General features: G+C 48.4%; 1 protein-coding gene across 6 annotated transcripts in view; it reads left to right on the plus strand.

Annotated features, from left to right (window-relative positions):
• DNAH9 (dynein axonemal heavy chain 9) overlaps nucleotides 1-14,642 on the plus strand; it is a 147,275-nt gene that overhangs the window by 46,377 nt on the left and 86,256 nt on the right. For all 6 annotated transcript variants that reach the window (XM_074555240.1, XM_074555241.1, XM_074555242.1 and 3 more), the window contains 9 exons: nucleotides 355-482; nucleotides 1,112-1,220; nucleotides 2,063-2,210; nucleotides 3,278-3,452; nucleotides 5,517-5,690; nucleotides 6,709-6,916; nucleotides 9,824-9,989; nucleotides 10,857-10,959; nucleotides 11,825-12,064. In XM_074555240.1, the coding sequence (XP_074411341.1) occupies nucleotides 355-482; nucleotides 1,112-1,220; nucleotides 2,063-2,210; nucleotides 3,278-3,452; nucleotides 5,517-5,690; nucleotides 6,709-6,916; nucleotides 9,824-9,989; nucleotides 10,857-10,959; nucleotides 11,825-12,064 (1,451 nt within the window). The remainder of the gene's footprint in view (nucleotides 1-354; nucleotides 483-1,111; nucleotides 1,221-2,062; nucleotides 2,211-3,277; nucleotides 3,453-5,516; nucleotides 5,691-6,708; nucleotides 6,917-9,823; nucleotides 9,990-10,856; nucleotides 10,960-11,824; nucleotides 12,065-14,642) is intronic.

A 14,642-nucleotide genomic window follows, 5' to 3' on the forward strand; every position in this document is an offset into this window, starting at 1 on the left:
GGAAACAAAACCCAAACATAAGAATTTCCAAGGCATATTCAAATAGTTTTCTCTGCATTGTGTAGTTTGTGGGGTTTGTTTCCTCTGAGTACCTGCTCTTAATTTTTCCTATGTCTTATGGTTTTCAGTGGGAATGAAGCTCATGTAGGCCCACAGTAATTCTCAGTGATAATAACTCTGATAATATTTTTTTCTCTTCAAAGCAGATCTCATTATACAGTATTATTTATGTCCAGATGCAAAGAGTTATGAATGTATAAGGGGACAGCATAATTTTTAGGAAACTGCTGGAAAAATCTGTTAGAGCAGGTGACAACTTCAATGTTCATCAACATATTCATGTCACCCTCCCAGGACTGTTTTCATCAATCATGAGAGAGCTGGCCAACATCTCACATGATGGTCCCAAGTGGATGGTACTAGATGGAGATATTGATCCAATGTGGATTGAATCTCTGAACACTGTGATGGATGATAATAAGGTAATGGATGTCAGGTAAAGAAGCAGGTATTCCTTGTCAGGGGTGATTCAGCCTGGGAGAAATGCAGATTGTAATAACATCTCCTGGAATAACGCAGCTGTGTTTCCTCAGACACACCAAACAATATTGCATAAAGGCAATGGTGCATGAGGGAAATAAAACTTATTTTCATTGGAATTTCCCTTTTCTGGAGAGGCGTGCATGTGAGTAATTGCAAAAGTCCTGATCATAACTTCAGGCCCTTTAGAAGTAGGGTAGGTACATAATTCTGTCTTTTCCCCACTCTGAGGAAGGGCTTTGGATTTGTGGAAGAGAGAAGGAGCATTCTGTGCCTGTCAGAAATCATGTCCTGGCATCCTGCTCCATCCCTCTGCTGGTCCTGGTGCCTCCTGTGGGCTCTCTCCGGCAGCTCCAGCTCCTCGCTGTGCTGAGCCCAGGGCTGGGGCAGCTCTGCAGGTGGGGTCTGGCCTGGATGAGGCAGAGGGGCAGAATCCCCCCTTGTCCTGCTGGGGCTGCAGACCTTTGCTGCTGTGCTTGGGCTGGGCAGCCAAGCCCAGCAGTGCCAAGTGCTAAACACTCTTCATTCCTGTTCCTGGCAGAGCTTCAGCTGTCTGTCTGTCTGTCTGCAGGTGCTGACCCTGGCCAGCAACGAGAGGATCCCTCTGAACCCCACAATGAGGCTGCTGTTTGAGATCAGCCACCTGCGCACGGCCACCCCGGCCACCGTGTCCCGGGCAGGTGGGTCCTGCTGGGCTGCACCTCTGGCCCTTTGTTGGCCAGCCTTAAGGGAAATATAGGTTGGATATTAGGAAAAAGATTTTTACTGAAAGGGTGATAAAGTTCTGGAATGGCTGCACAGGGAGGTGGTGGAGTCACCATCCCTGGGTGTGTTTAACAAAGCCTGGATGTGGCACTGGGTGCCAGGGTTTAGTTGAGGTGTTGGGGCTGGGTTGGACTCAGTGATCTTGAAGGTCTCTCCCAACCTGGTGATTCTGTGATTCTGTGAAAGCTGCCAGGCTAGGAGCACAGCTGCCTGTGGTGTGCAGGGGGTGTTCCTGAAGCTCACAGACCTGGGAGGATCCTGAGCCCAGCCCCACTTGTGGTCTGCCATCATCTGGGGGGTTTACTCAGAGTGTTGCCACTGCTGCTGTGGCTGCAACACTGCTGAGAGAACTCTCCTGCACAGCTCTGTGTGTGCCTGATGAGGAGAGAGCAGCCTCTATCCCAAAGAGCTTTTGGAGCAATGCATGGGAAGGGGAATGAAGGTGTTCCCTGGTGTCTGGTGCCCAGAGCATTAACAGGGCTCAGGCAACACCATGTTCCCAATTTGGGGCAGGGTCCTGAGAATTTCCTGAGTTACGTCTCTTCCCTGTGAATGTTTCTCCTCTGCAGTGGGGCAGGAGGGGGCAGGTAGTGAGAGACTAGGTGCATTTGACGGGGTTTCTGTTGTTTCGGTTAATGAGGGACCAAGTGTATTTGACAGGGTTTCAGTTGTTTCAGAGAGTAGCTGAAAGTTCCTGGTGAAAAAAGGGAGAGCCCATGCTGTGTCCTTACCCTTGTCTCTTCTCCTGCACCTCAAGGGATCCTGTACATCAACCCCTCAGACCTGGGATGGAATGCCCCCGTGAGCAGCTGGATTGACCGGCGGGAGGTGCAGTCGGAGAGGGCCAACCTGACCATTCTGTTTGACAAATACCTGCCCGTGTGCCTGGACACCCTGAGAGCCAGGTACCCCTGCAGGCTGCCTGTGTCCCCTCCAGAGGGTAGGGGGTTGTGGTTATTAATTGTTGTGGTGTTTGTGAGGATCCCCAGGATGAGGTGAGAGATGAGAATTGACTCCTTGTTTTCAGAAGGCTGATGTATTGTATTGTATTGTATTATTTATGTATAATATAATATCAAATGTGTTATATTCATTATGCTTATTATATTTAATATAATTATGCTTATTATAATTATATTGATATATATAATATAATTATTATCATTATATTAGATTATATATAATATATCACAACATAATATAATATTATAATACCCATACCTGCAATTTCATTAAAAAAATTTAAAAGAACAAAAGTCAGTGAACAACTGAACCTGGGCACCATCATCCCCAACGAGGAGGTGTCAGGAGGAACTGCTTGAGTGCAAGTCTTGCTCTTTGGGACTGGGAGCTGGGAATCTTGCTGGGGAGCTGCTCTCTGGGAGTCCAAACTTTAAAGCTGTTGGCAGCAAAGCCCATCAAGCATCTCCAGCTCTCTGTGCTGAGCAATTGTCAGCCCATGAAATCCCCAGGATTAGCTGCACCAGCCCCGAGCTGAGTATTTTGGTAGCTTGCTTAATTCAGAAATTGTAGAACCAACCTTTCAAATAGCTCTAATTACTTTATGGAGGACTTCAGTGCTGCTACAATATTAGTTTGGAATTCTGTAAGTGTAGCTTAAACGAATGTAAAATGGCAAGATGAAAGGTTTTATTTTATTACTCCTCTATTTGACCGCTTTTGAACTCCTGGCACTCCCAGGAAATCATCGCCTTCAGCAACTCCTCCATTTTACTTCTTTCAAGAGGATCAAAGTTTTTAAATGCCTGAAACTTCTGATTACTGTTATTATGTCTGTGTGTGCCAGTGCCAGCAGGGCCAGGCAGAGGATGGGTGTTCTCTTCTTCCTGCTGACAAGGAAAATGCTGATATTCTGCCAAAGCATTCCTGCCTTGCTTTCCTGGGCTGGGAGCAGCCCTGGTGCTTCACCCAGTTATATTTCCCAATTATATTTTCCATTTCCATCCCTCAGATTTAAGAAGATTATTCCCATTCCTGAGCAGAGTATGGTTCAGATGCTGTGTTACCTGCTGGAATGCCTCCTGACAGAGGACAACACCCCTCCAGATTGTCCCAAGGAGCTCTATGAACTTTACTTTGTCTTTGCTGCTGTCTGGGCCTTTGGTGGCTCCATGTTCCAGGACCAGGTAAGAAATGTGAAGATCAGAAACTTTCAAGAGACCTTTTATTGCCTTTTTTTCCCTATTTTTTTCTACTTTCCCAGACCTGAAGCTGTATCAGTGCTGCAGTTTGACCTGGAAACCTGAACTCAACAATCCCTTTCATGAAAGGCCTCATTATCCAGGTGGTAACAATGGAGAATGGCCAAGCCCAGCTTGGTGCTCCCTTGGTGCCATCACCTCGAGGTCCTTGTTGGAGGATTTAACCCTCCATTCCCTGTGTGCCAGCTGGGAAAACCACAGCCCTGCTTCTGTCAGTGCAGGGTGACAGCCTGGGGGGCATGGTTTAATTCAGAAATTGGTCCTTGCCCAGCTACTCCCTCCAGCCCCTCTCTGGCTGGAGCGTGGTTGGTGGCACTTGGACATGGCATCCCTGTGCCACAGCAGCCAGTCCTGGCATGGCAGGGCCTTGGCACAGCTGGGTGTGTGGCAGGAGGAGCTGGGAGCAGGCTCAGCATCCCTCTGGGAGGATTCTGGGCGTTGCTGCTCTGTAAATGTCAGGCAGGAGAGCGTGAGCAAACGGCGTCCGAGCGAGGGGGAGCCTGATGAAAAATGATCCAATATAAAAGCTGTTTATTGCTCCCTGCTGAAGGTGCCCTTCCTGGTGACCTTTTGCTGCTGAAATGTCAGGAGAAACAGGCTGGAAGGCTTCCCACTGCTCGGTGTTTGTTGGTGGGGAGCGGGGCCTCTCTATAAAAGCAGATGATAGATTTGCCATTTCCAGGCCCTCAAATTAGCAGAAATCCACACGGGGTTTTTGTTAAGGAAGCAGTTTGAGCTCGACACCATTCTGGCAATAGAGCTGGGGCTGGGACTGCTCCACTTAAGGGCTCAGCCCCTCCCAGCACTGGGAGCAGGGCGAGGCAGCACTGTGAGAAAGCTTTTAGCAGTGCTGCACATCCCTTTTCTGCTGCCAGGCTGAGGAGTTGTGACAGCAGGAGGAAGGAGATTACAGTCATTCTGCGTCTCTGGGCAGCACGAGACTGCAAAACCTTGGATGCTAATAATGTGGTTTTCAAATCTTCTGGTCTTTTGATGTGTGGTGGCTCGGGGAGATTTGCAGAGGACACTCAGTTCAAAGCCAGGTTTCCTGAGGGAGCCTGAGCAGTCCCTGGTCCCACCTGCTCCCAAAAACCTCTGTGGTGGCTATGGGGAGGAGAGATCTAATAGAGATGCCCCAGGAACAAACTGTGCTGCTCAAACTGGCTCAGTGATGCGTGTGCTCTCTCCCAGACATCTTTTTAGCAGCACTTTCCCCCTCCTTCCCCCCTTGTTTCTCCCCAGGGCTGAGGCTGCAGTCCCTGTGCTCTGCGTGGGAAGGGTTCACACAGTGGCTGGCCCAGTTTCACAGAGGAGACCTGAGGCAGAGAAGGGGACTAAGCACATTTTGCAAATCCTGACTCAGTGTCTAAAGGAAAAACTGTCACCCCAGCTCCAAAAGAAAAAGTTCAGATGCTTGAAGATCTCCATGCAGGGAGGGATAGAAGGGGGAAAAGCAGGAAAGCAGGAGCTTGCTGGGCTCTGTGCCAGCAACCACTCTCCCATTCTTTGCTGAACTGGGGTCTGCTGCTCCTACTTGGAAAGAGTCCAGAAAACAACAACAAAGTGTTTGCAGGGTGGTGTGATTTATGAGGAAGAGATTTGGTATGCATGCTCTGACTGTCCATGGCCACGGATGGAGATGGATGTGGTGTCCTTGTCTGTTGGAAGAAGTAGGCACCAAAAATCAATCAAGTGTCTGTTTAGTCATAGGCACGTATTTCTCTTTTTCAAATTGATCCATCTGTCTAATCTCAGACATACTAGGAGTGATCAACACACAGGATGAATTATTTAGGGGAATAAATAGGAGTGATGAGAAAAAATGAAGAAAATGAAAAATTAGACTTAATAGGAAAAAGGATAAGATTGTTATGCTGTGGAATATATTTTTAAGGACTAATCCCACTCTGGTGGACTGGGATAAATAACATTCTCCATCTCTAATAATTTCTCTGGATTTGTCTAATTTCTCCTCTCTTTATCTGGCAGCTCGTGGACTACAGAGTGGAGTTCAGCAAGTGGTGGGTGGCAGAATTCAAGACAATCAAGTTCCCTTCTCACGGCACAGTCTTTGACTTTTACGTTGATCCAGAAACAAAGAAGTTTGAGCCTTGGTCTAAACTCATCCCCCAGTTTGAATTTGATCCAGAGGTGCCACTGCAGGTAGGTGACCCCGGCAGGCTGCTGGGCTGGAGGAGTTCCTGTGTTTCAGGGACTGAACGTGGGTGTTTCAATGAAGTCTAGTGAAAGGCCAGGCACTGATGGAATTCTTTATTGGATACAACTAAATCACCCATCTTTTCTTGCTGTGCTTTGGCAGTAACAGCACAACCTCCATCCATCTTCCAAGCAGGAGTGATGTACAGCAAGGCCAGGGAGCTGCTGCGCCCAGGGTGGTGACACAGAGCAGGACAAAGCCTCTGAGACACCAGAACTTGTTGTCATTCTCGTGGCTGTAAACAGAGATGGGTTTATGTTTGTGCCAAGAAAAGAGTTCCTCAGGTAGTCAATTGTGGTTGCCAGTTGCACTCTTGTGTTTTTTCAGAAGTGCCACACTGAGCAGATGACTTGTAAAAAACATCACTGATTTAGCAAGGTGTGATTTTGTGGGGGGATCCAAGTGCTGCTCCCAGGGGTGTGGTGGTGTTTGCAGGGGTCCCAGGATGAGGGAAGGTATGAGCGTCTGACTTCATGTTTCAGAAGGCTGATTTATTATTTTATGATATATATTATATTAAAAGAAAATGATATATTAAAACTATACTAAAACAATAGAAGAAGGGATTTCATCAGAAGGCTAGCAAGGAAAGGAATGGAATGATAGTAAAATCTTGTGACTGACCAGGCAGTCCGAGCCAGCTGACTGTGATTGACCATTAATTAAAAACAACCACGTGAGACCAATCAAAGATGCACCTGTTGCATTCCACAGCAGCAGATAACCATTGTTTACATTTAGTTTCTGAGGCCTCCCACCTTCTCAGGAGAAAACATCCTAACGAAAGGATTTTCCATAAAATATGTCCGTAACACAGGGTCTCCCCTGAAAAGGTAAATTTTAATGGCTGGCAGCATTGGATATTGATTTGATGGTTCCACAAACATCATTCCTTCGCTAAAAGGCTAAAACATGAAGGAATCATGGCAGGGGCACTGAGGTGGCACTGTGCTGTGCCCCCAGGCCTGCCTGGTGCCCACGGCTGAGACGGTCCGGGTGCAGTTCCTGGTGGCCAGGCTGCTGCAGCGCCGGCGCCCTGTGCTGCTGGTGGGCACTGCTGGCACAGGCAAGTCTGTGCTGCTGGGTGACACGCACTGCTCGCTGGACACTGATGCCTTCCTGGTCAAGAAGGTGCCCTTTAACTACTACACCACCTCTGCCATGCTGCAAGGTAAGCTCTGAAACTGTGCTGGGGGGGTTAGGGTTGGATATCAGGGGGAATTTCTGTGCATAAAGGGTGGTTGGGGATGGGAATGGGCTGCTCGGGGAGGTGGTGGAGTCAGTGTCCCTGGAGGTGTTTGACAAAGCCTGGATGTGGCACTCAGTGCCATGGTTTAGTTGACAGGGTGGTGTTAGGTCACAGATTGGATGCAATGATCTCAAAGGTCTTTTCCAGTTTGGTTAATTCTGTGACATTCTGTGTGATTCTATGTCATTGTGTGCCATTGTGTGATTCTGTAACATTCTGTGTGATTCTGTGTGACATCATCATTCTGTGGGATCCTGTGTGATCCTGTGTGATCCTGCAGCATTCTGTGCCATTCTGTGTGATTCTGTGCCATTCTGTGATTCTGTGTTTCTGTGATGTTCCTGGGGCACCCATTGTGGTTTGGAGCTGGATGTGCACTGGGATCTGAAGAAAAGACCCCTGGGTGAGTTGTCCATGTTGTTGTGGGCACACTCACAACCCCACAGTGAATCTCTCTGCTCAGCAGAGCCCTGCTTTTGTGGAGATGATGTTTTCCAACCTGAGGATTTGCATTCTTAACCCCACCACTCTGGTTTAGAGTTGTGCCAAAGCCCGGGCTTCAATCTGCTGCAGTTTCCATGGCTTGTATTTGACTTGAAGTGTTTTTAACATGCTGGAATTGAAGAATAAGATGGGTTTTTTGGAAAGGATCCAAACTGTCCTCTGTGTGCAATGATGGGAGCTGCATCCCAATTAGCAGTGAGGATGGTGCTAATGGCCACGTGCAGGCTGGAAGCCAGGCCTGTTCCTGGGGCTGTGTTCCTCTCCTGCCACAGCCCAACATGTCCTACATCAAGTGCCACCCCCTGCCCAGGGGCACAGAGCTTGCTGGCCTGGGGGGCTCAGACCCCTGAGGAATTTCTTGCACTTCAAGAAAAAAACAATGGGTAAAACCTCCTATTTTGGCAATTCTCACAGCCAAAAGTGTGGCTGTGTGATGGGAGCAATCTGCCTTTTTCCTTTTCCTCCTGGAGTGGGGAGTGCCCTGGCTTGGGAGGGGGCTCAGCTGCGTGTTCCCCACCTGCCCAGGTGAGCATGTGCAGGTGTGGGGCAGGTACAGGGTGTCCCTTTTGCTCTGAGCTCCAGGCTGAGCCCTCCCCTTCCTTCCTCTGCAGAGCCCAGCACATCTTCATCACAGGGAAGTGTGATTTATGCTGCCTGGCATCCTTCCCCACTGCTCATTTTTTAGTTAATTTGTCCCTTTTTGTGGAGTTTGTCAGTTGGCTGCTTTTTTTTCATCCCCAGCAGGTGCCTCTTTAGATTTGTAAAATGTGAATCCAAAGCAGTTTGGGATTCTAGTTTTTATTTACTTTGCAACCAAGAGCCAACCTGAAAGCTAGGAATTTTTAGTCATGGTGCCTGTTGGGACAGAGATTTTTTAAGGTGCAGAGCTGCACTCTTGAGGGGAAGCACAGGGATGTGTTTCAAACAATAATTGTGGACCTGTAGCTTACAGATTTTCATGTGCATGGGGGTTAACAGGAGCCAGATTCTCTGTGTACCCAAACCTGAGCACATTTTGGGGATTTTCTTTGGTTTATTGTGACCAAATCCCATTTCCTGTGGAGCCTGGACCTCTGGTGTGCTGGTCCATGCCCTCTTGGACCTCTGCTCCTCCATCAGCTCCATCCCTCTCTCATTCCCCACCTTCTCCCTCCAGATCTGCCTTGAGAAAATGAGAATAAATGGTGTTTTTTGGAGTTGGGTACTCTTTCCCCCTTGGCCATCAGGGTGAGAGGGGCCACACTTGCCAAATCTGAGTGTTTGAGGGACTGATGGGGATGTGTCAGGAGCCCAGAGCAGGGACCCTGCAGGCTTATTGTGGGATAAGCTTTGAATTAAAATGCAACTTCCACAAACATGTCACTTCATCCCCAGTAATTGCATTTCACTATGATGAATCTCCTGCATCCTTGTTTAACCTCGAAAAGGGCTGATTTTATGTGTTAATTAAGGCCTAATTAAATTTAAATTAAATGCTTATTTGAAACACTTAATTTGACTTGCTACCAGAAATTTCAAATATTGTGGTTTTATTGAAGGGGGAGAGAGACTCCACTGAGGAAAAATCTATCATTTTTCTAAGCACAATTCATGGCTTTGTGCAGAAGTGTCTGTGACAAGAAAACAGCTGAATTCTTAGTGGGTAACCAGGCTGTCTGCAGGGCACCCAAGCAGGAAACAAATGGGGTTTTAAAAGATTCGTGGTCTGAAAATAAAACAACCCAGAATATAAATTTTCCCTAATAACTTTTGCCCTTGATAAGGGATGGCTGAAGTGTGAGTTTGCACAAATTTTTTATCAAAACTCCCAGTTGTCCCTAATTACAAAGGATTGCTCCTTGCCTTTCTGCTGCTTACAGGAGTGGTGATAACCCCAAAACTCTGACAGTGAAATAAATTCTGCCTCCATCTCCAGGAGGGCTGGGAGAACCTGGGAGTGAGGATGGGCTCCAGGAAAGCTTCTGGCAGGAAATTCACCCCAGAAAAGCTGCTGCTGTTTGCTTTGCCCCTTCCTGAGGCAATAAAGGTTGCTCAGGCCGCAGTGAAAGAAATCAATAACCTATAAAACATTTTATGCAGCAGTGTGGGGTGATCTGCATTAAATATCACTCCAGCATTGTAAATACTCCCAATATGCTACAGTCTAGAGCAGCACATAACCTCAGCCTTCTGCTAAAACAAATGGGAATTTTCCAGAGCTTCCAAATGAGTTTTCTCTTCGTGCTCTTCCTTCCTAAAAAGCCACAAACCTCACAGGTGAGCTGGGAGGGCTGGGGCTCCCTGCAGCAGGCTGAGCACTCACCCCAGTCCCTCCTGCCCCTGCAGGTGTGCTGGAGAAGCCTCTGGAGAAAAAGGCTGGCAGGAATTTCGGCCCCCCAGGCACCAAGAGGCTGGTGTACTTCATGGATGACCTGAACATGCCACAGGTGGACGCCTATGGCACCGTGCAGCCCCACACCCTGCTCAGGCAGCACCTGGACTATGGACATTGGTACGAGGCTGCTGGATTGCTCTGGGGTGGCTAACTGGCAAATCTGCACTGCTAAAAGCAAGGAAAGCAAAAAAGCAGAAGTGTTGACGCTGGCTGGGGTCTGTGTACAAACCACCAATGGGACGGGACCGCTGTAGAACGTGCCTTGAGCTGTTTGATTTTCCAGCATCAGTCTCACACCATGGTTATGACAATGGGAAGATGCCAGCAGCTCACATCCCAGGCAGCAGACACAGAATTTAATGTTACAACTCACTTTAAAAGTTTTTTGACCAATCATGCAAAGCAAAAGCACATTGACAGTAGTTCCATCCAACCACTATAAGCACAGGTACCTTTGGTTAAACAATGCTTGCTTATTTCAAATACAATACCTGCTTGTAAGCCTTAAAACACAATGCACAGATCTCTGTTAGTAAGCTTAGAACTCCCTAATATCTCACTGATAAACTTTTCTGCAGCTTACGGAGTTATTCTAGACAAGTGTTTATACACAGACCATTGTTCTATTTGTCCTTGCTTTTCTACAGTTTAAATAATTTTTCTGCTGTCCAATCTCATGGCTGCTGCTTAGCTCTTATCACAGTTCTGCTGCTTCTGAGGCCTTCTGCAGCTTTCCCAAAACCCTCTGATTTTGTAGATTCCCACAAAGCATAATATTTGATTGAAGCCCATATTTCCCTTAAACTGTCATCTAACAAAAAATTCTTCTTCTTCACATTAAAAGCAGCAGTGTGTGCGTTCGTGTTGTTTCGTGTCCTACAGTGACAGAGTCTCATGCTGTACTGACTGAGCTAGCTGGGCAGACATGGATTGTTACACCCAGGGGTGTGTGGTCACCATCTGTGGCTTTTGCTGTGCCCCAAGGTACGACAGGAGCAGGCTGTCCCTGAAGGAGATCAGCAATGTGCAGTACGTGTCCTGCATGAACCCCACTGCAGGGAGCTTCACCATCAACCCCCGGCTCCAGGTAAAGCCCTGCTCCATGGGTGGGTTGTTCAGGCTCAAGGCTTCAGACCCTGTTGTCGTTCAATCAGTGGAAACAGCATGAAGTGGCTAATTCCTGATGGAATTTCTCCCTTCTTTGTGTTTCCTCTTGTTTTACTGCCCAGTGGGAGGAAGAAGTCACAAGTTCCCAGGCAGCTGGACACACACTCTCAGGAAAACTTCTGGTTCAGACAGGCAGATTTTATCTTCCTCCAGCTGATACTTACTGCTGGACCATAGTTCTTGAAAGTCTTTTGGTGGTCAGGCACTGGGAACTTGTAGCCCAGGGAAGTGGTGGAGTCACCAACTCTGGATGTGTTCAGCAATGAACTCCAAAATGGCACTCCACAGTATGCTTTGGGATTTGTTTAAAGGTTGGACTTGATCTCAGAGGTCTTTTCTAACCTTAACTATTCTGTGTTCTCTTGCTCTACAAGTTCCTCATCAACAAAGGGTCTTCTTGAGGTGGCACCTTCTCGGGCTGCTCCTACCAAAGACAGGCCTGGGCTTCACCAGGGGTCTGTGGGGCCTTCAGACCTCTCAGCTCTTCAGAGGACTGAGCTTCCCTTGTGAAATGCCACTGAAACCCCCTTGTTCAGCCAGCAGAAGGTGTCTCCTGCCAGCTGTCCTCTGCTGGGAATTGGAGGGGGGATATGGTTATGGTGGACTTCAAGTCATGGGATCATAGAGCATCCCAGGTTGGAACAGACCTCAAAGGACCTGGGCCAGCCTTTACTGGGAAGTGGAGCCCAGATGAGATTGTTCAGTGCTGTGGCCAGCCATGACACTGACCTGGGAGATGGTTTCCATCTCTCTGACCTTTCCACCTCTCACTTTCTCTTCCTCAGCGTCACTTTTGTGTCTTCGCTCTCTCCAACCCTGACCAGGACTCCTTGTCCAGGATCTACAGCACCATCTTGGTGCAGCACCTGGCCAGTGGGAACTTCTCAGAGGCTGTGCAAAAATCAGCCCAGCAGCTCATTGCCCTGGCCCTGGGGCTGCACAGGAAGGTGGCTGCCACGTTCCTGCCAACAGCTGTCAAGTTCCACTACGTCTTCAACCTCAGAGACCTCTCCAATATCTTCCAAGTAAGTGCAGCTCCTGTCCTGTGCCATTTGGAGTTTATGCCTGTGTCAGAAACAGCTGAGGTCCCTCTGGTCCTTGGTGAGCCAAACACAGTGTCTCATTTAGCAATGACACAGCATGGGTGTCCTCTGGGCTCAGGGGGTGACCTGGGGCCATTCACTGACCCCTGGTTGGTTTTGAATGGATTCCAGGGCCATCACCCATGACCATTTACTTTCCAGCCTCCTCTGGCCAATGGGGAGGGATGTACAGCTCCATAAGGAGGCTTGGGTTTTGAGGGGTTTGAAGTGTCCTCTGGCTGGAAAAAGGACAAGCTGTAGAGAGCTTTGGGCTCCTACCCCAGCCCTTTGAGCAGTGGCTGTTGTCAGGGTGCTGGAGCGGGGCTTGTCTTGGTCATCACCCCATGGTGTGGTGTGGGGTCCATGGCACCACCCCACCACACTGGGAAGCTCCTCCTGCATGGGGCAGGGGCTGGAGGCTCTGGGGGCTGCTGGCCCTGAGGAGAGCACAGCTGGTTTTTGTTCAGCTACTCTGCCAGAGCCAGGGCAGCTTGGTGTCTGTACCAGCATGTCCTCTCAGGTGCTCAGCATTGAGCATGCAGGCTGGTAGTTAAAGAGCTGATAAATCCATCCAAACCAGCTTTGATTTTTCCACTGAAACTGAATTACCAGCCACTGTACCAAAGTGAAGTTGTTTAGCTCCAGAAATGTTGTCTCCCATCCTTGGTGAGATTTTGTTTTGCTGTTTTCCCCAGCAGTCTTGTGCTTTGGAGCAGCTGGTGTTACTGCTCAAAGAGCCTTTCAGGCTGATTAATAAAATTTGATAAATTCCTCAGCAGCCACACTGAGGGTCAGCACCGTAGCCTGCTCTATACCCCCAGCTGGTCATTTGTCACTGTCCTTGTTAACATCTGCTTCACCAAGTGGGCACGTGGAAGTTCAGAGCCTTGTGCCTGCCATCAGACAGGAGCTGGAGCAGAGACAGACAGGGAATCTGGGACCTTGAACAAGTGAATAACTCCACTGAGGCAGGAAGGAGTCAGGGCTGTCACTGTGCTCAGCTGAGCAGCAGCAGCTCAGAAATGAGATGTGGGTCTGGGGAAATCCTGCCTTCCAGTTAATCTGGGCTTTGGGAGGTGCAGGGAGAGAACATTTCAGAGAGAAGCATTTTAGTGGGAGGCTTCAAATTGTGCCAGGGTTGGGGGGGTAACAGAAAACATCCTGCCAGTTCCCAGCTCTGGGCCAGAGGGTGACAGGAATGCTCCTCATTCTCCTTTCCAGGGCTTCCCCATCCTCTTTGTTAGTTAGTTTCTTTTAAATCTTGGCCTCACCTCCATCCCAGATGCAGTGACCCACAGCCACGTGTCCCTCATGCTTTTGGGTTGTGGGGGTCTTTAGATTCAGTCCCTTTAAGAGAGATTGAGTGACTTTTAATTTAAATTTTAATCAGTTTAGGATCTGATGTGTTTTTCCTTCCTCTCTTTGAGATGTCAGCTTTTCTCACCAATTTTTTTTTTTCCGGAATAAATAAAATAATTTGACAGCTGTAATGACAGATGTGAAACCCAAACAATCTGAACCATGGACCAGTGAGCTGAGAGGGCCTGCTTTACATTGCTTTCAATGCATTTAATATTTAATGTATAAATAATTAGATGTTAGGAATAAAAGCTGTCTGTTTAATTCATACCATTGAAAACCCTGTGTGCTGTTAATAGGCTTAGTATAGGCGACACCTCTTTGAAATATAATTCTTTTATGCATTTTAATAGAGTTCATGGTAAACACACTGTGCTAAGCAGACAGCAACTGATATTTCCTGCAGGCAGAATGCACCTAATTAGAATTAATTGATTAAAAGAAAAAATAGCCACCAGTAACATTTCCAAACCTTTTTTTCCTTCTTGACAAAGCACCCATGGCATGGGGCTGGGATGGTAGAACCACGTGTCTGGGCTGGTGCCTGGCTCTGCAGGGCCCCAATGCTGAGAGCAGGAACCCAGCCTGGCCAGGGGAGGCTAGGTGAGGGATTAAAATGGGTTTAATGAGTGTAAACCTTCAAAATAAGGTGGGAAACATTCCCAGGGCTGTGGGCAGCAGGTTGAGGGAGGTGATTCTACCCCTCTGTGCTGCTTTGTCAGACCTCACCTGAAAGACTTGTCCAGCTCAGGGGTCCCAGCACCAGGGGACCTCCTAGGAGGGAGCTGGAGCTGCTGGAAGGAGCCCAGAGAGACATCAGGATGAGCAGAGGGATGGGGCAGCTCTGCTGGGAGGAAAGGCTGAGAGAACTGGGGTTGTTCAGCCTTAGGATTGCTCTGAAGTGAACTGACTGTGGCCTGAAGGGGCTCTGAGAGAGCTGGAGCAGGACTGTGGGCAAGGGATGGGGTGATAGGACAAGGGGGAATGACTTCCTACTGACAAAGAGGAGGTTTAGATGGGATCTTGGGAAGAAATCCTTGCCTGTAAAGGGTGGTGAAGCCCTGACAGAGATTACCCAGAGCAGCTGTGGCTGCCCCTGGATCCCTGGCAGTGCCCAAGGCCAGGTTGGACATTGAGGCTGGGAGCAGCCTGGGACAGGGGA

This window comes from Zonotrichia albicollis, chromosome 19 (assembly GCF_047830755.1).
Source record: "Zonotrichia albicollis isolate bZonAlb1 chromosome 19, bZonAlb1.hap1, whole genome shotgun sequence".
NCBI classification, from domain to species: domain Eukaryota; kingdom Metazoa; phylum Chordata; class Aves; order Passeriformes; family Passerellidae; genus Zonotrichia; species Zonotrichia albicollis.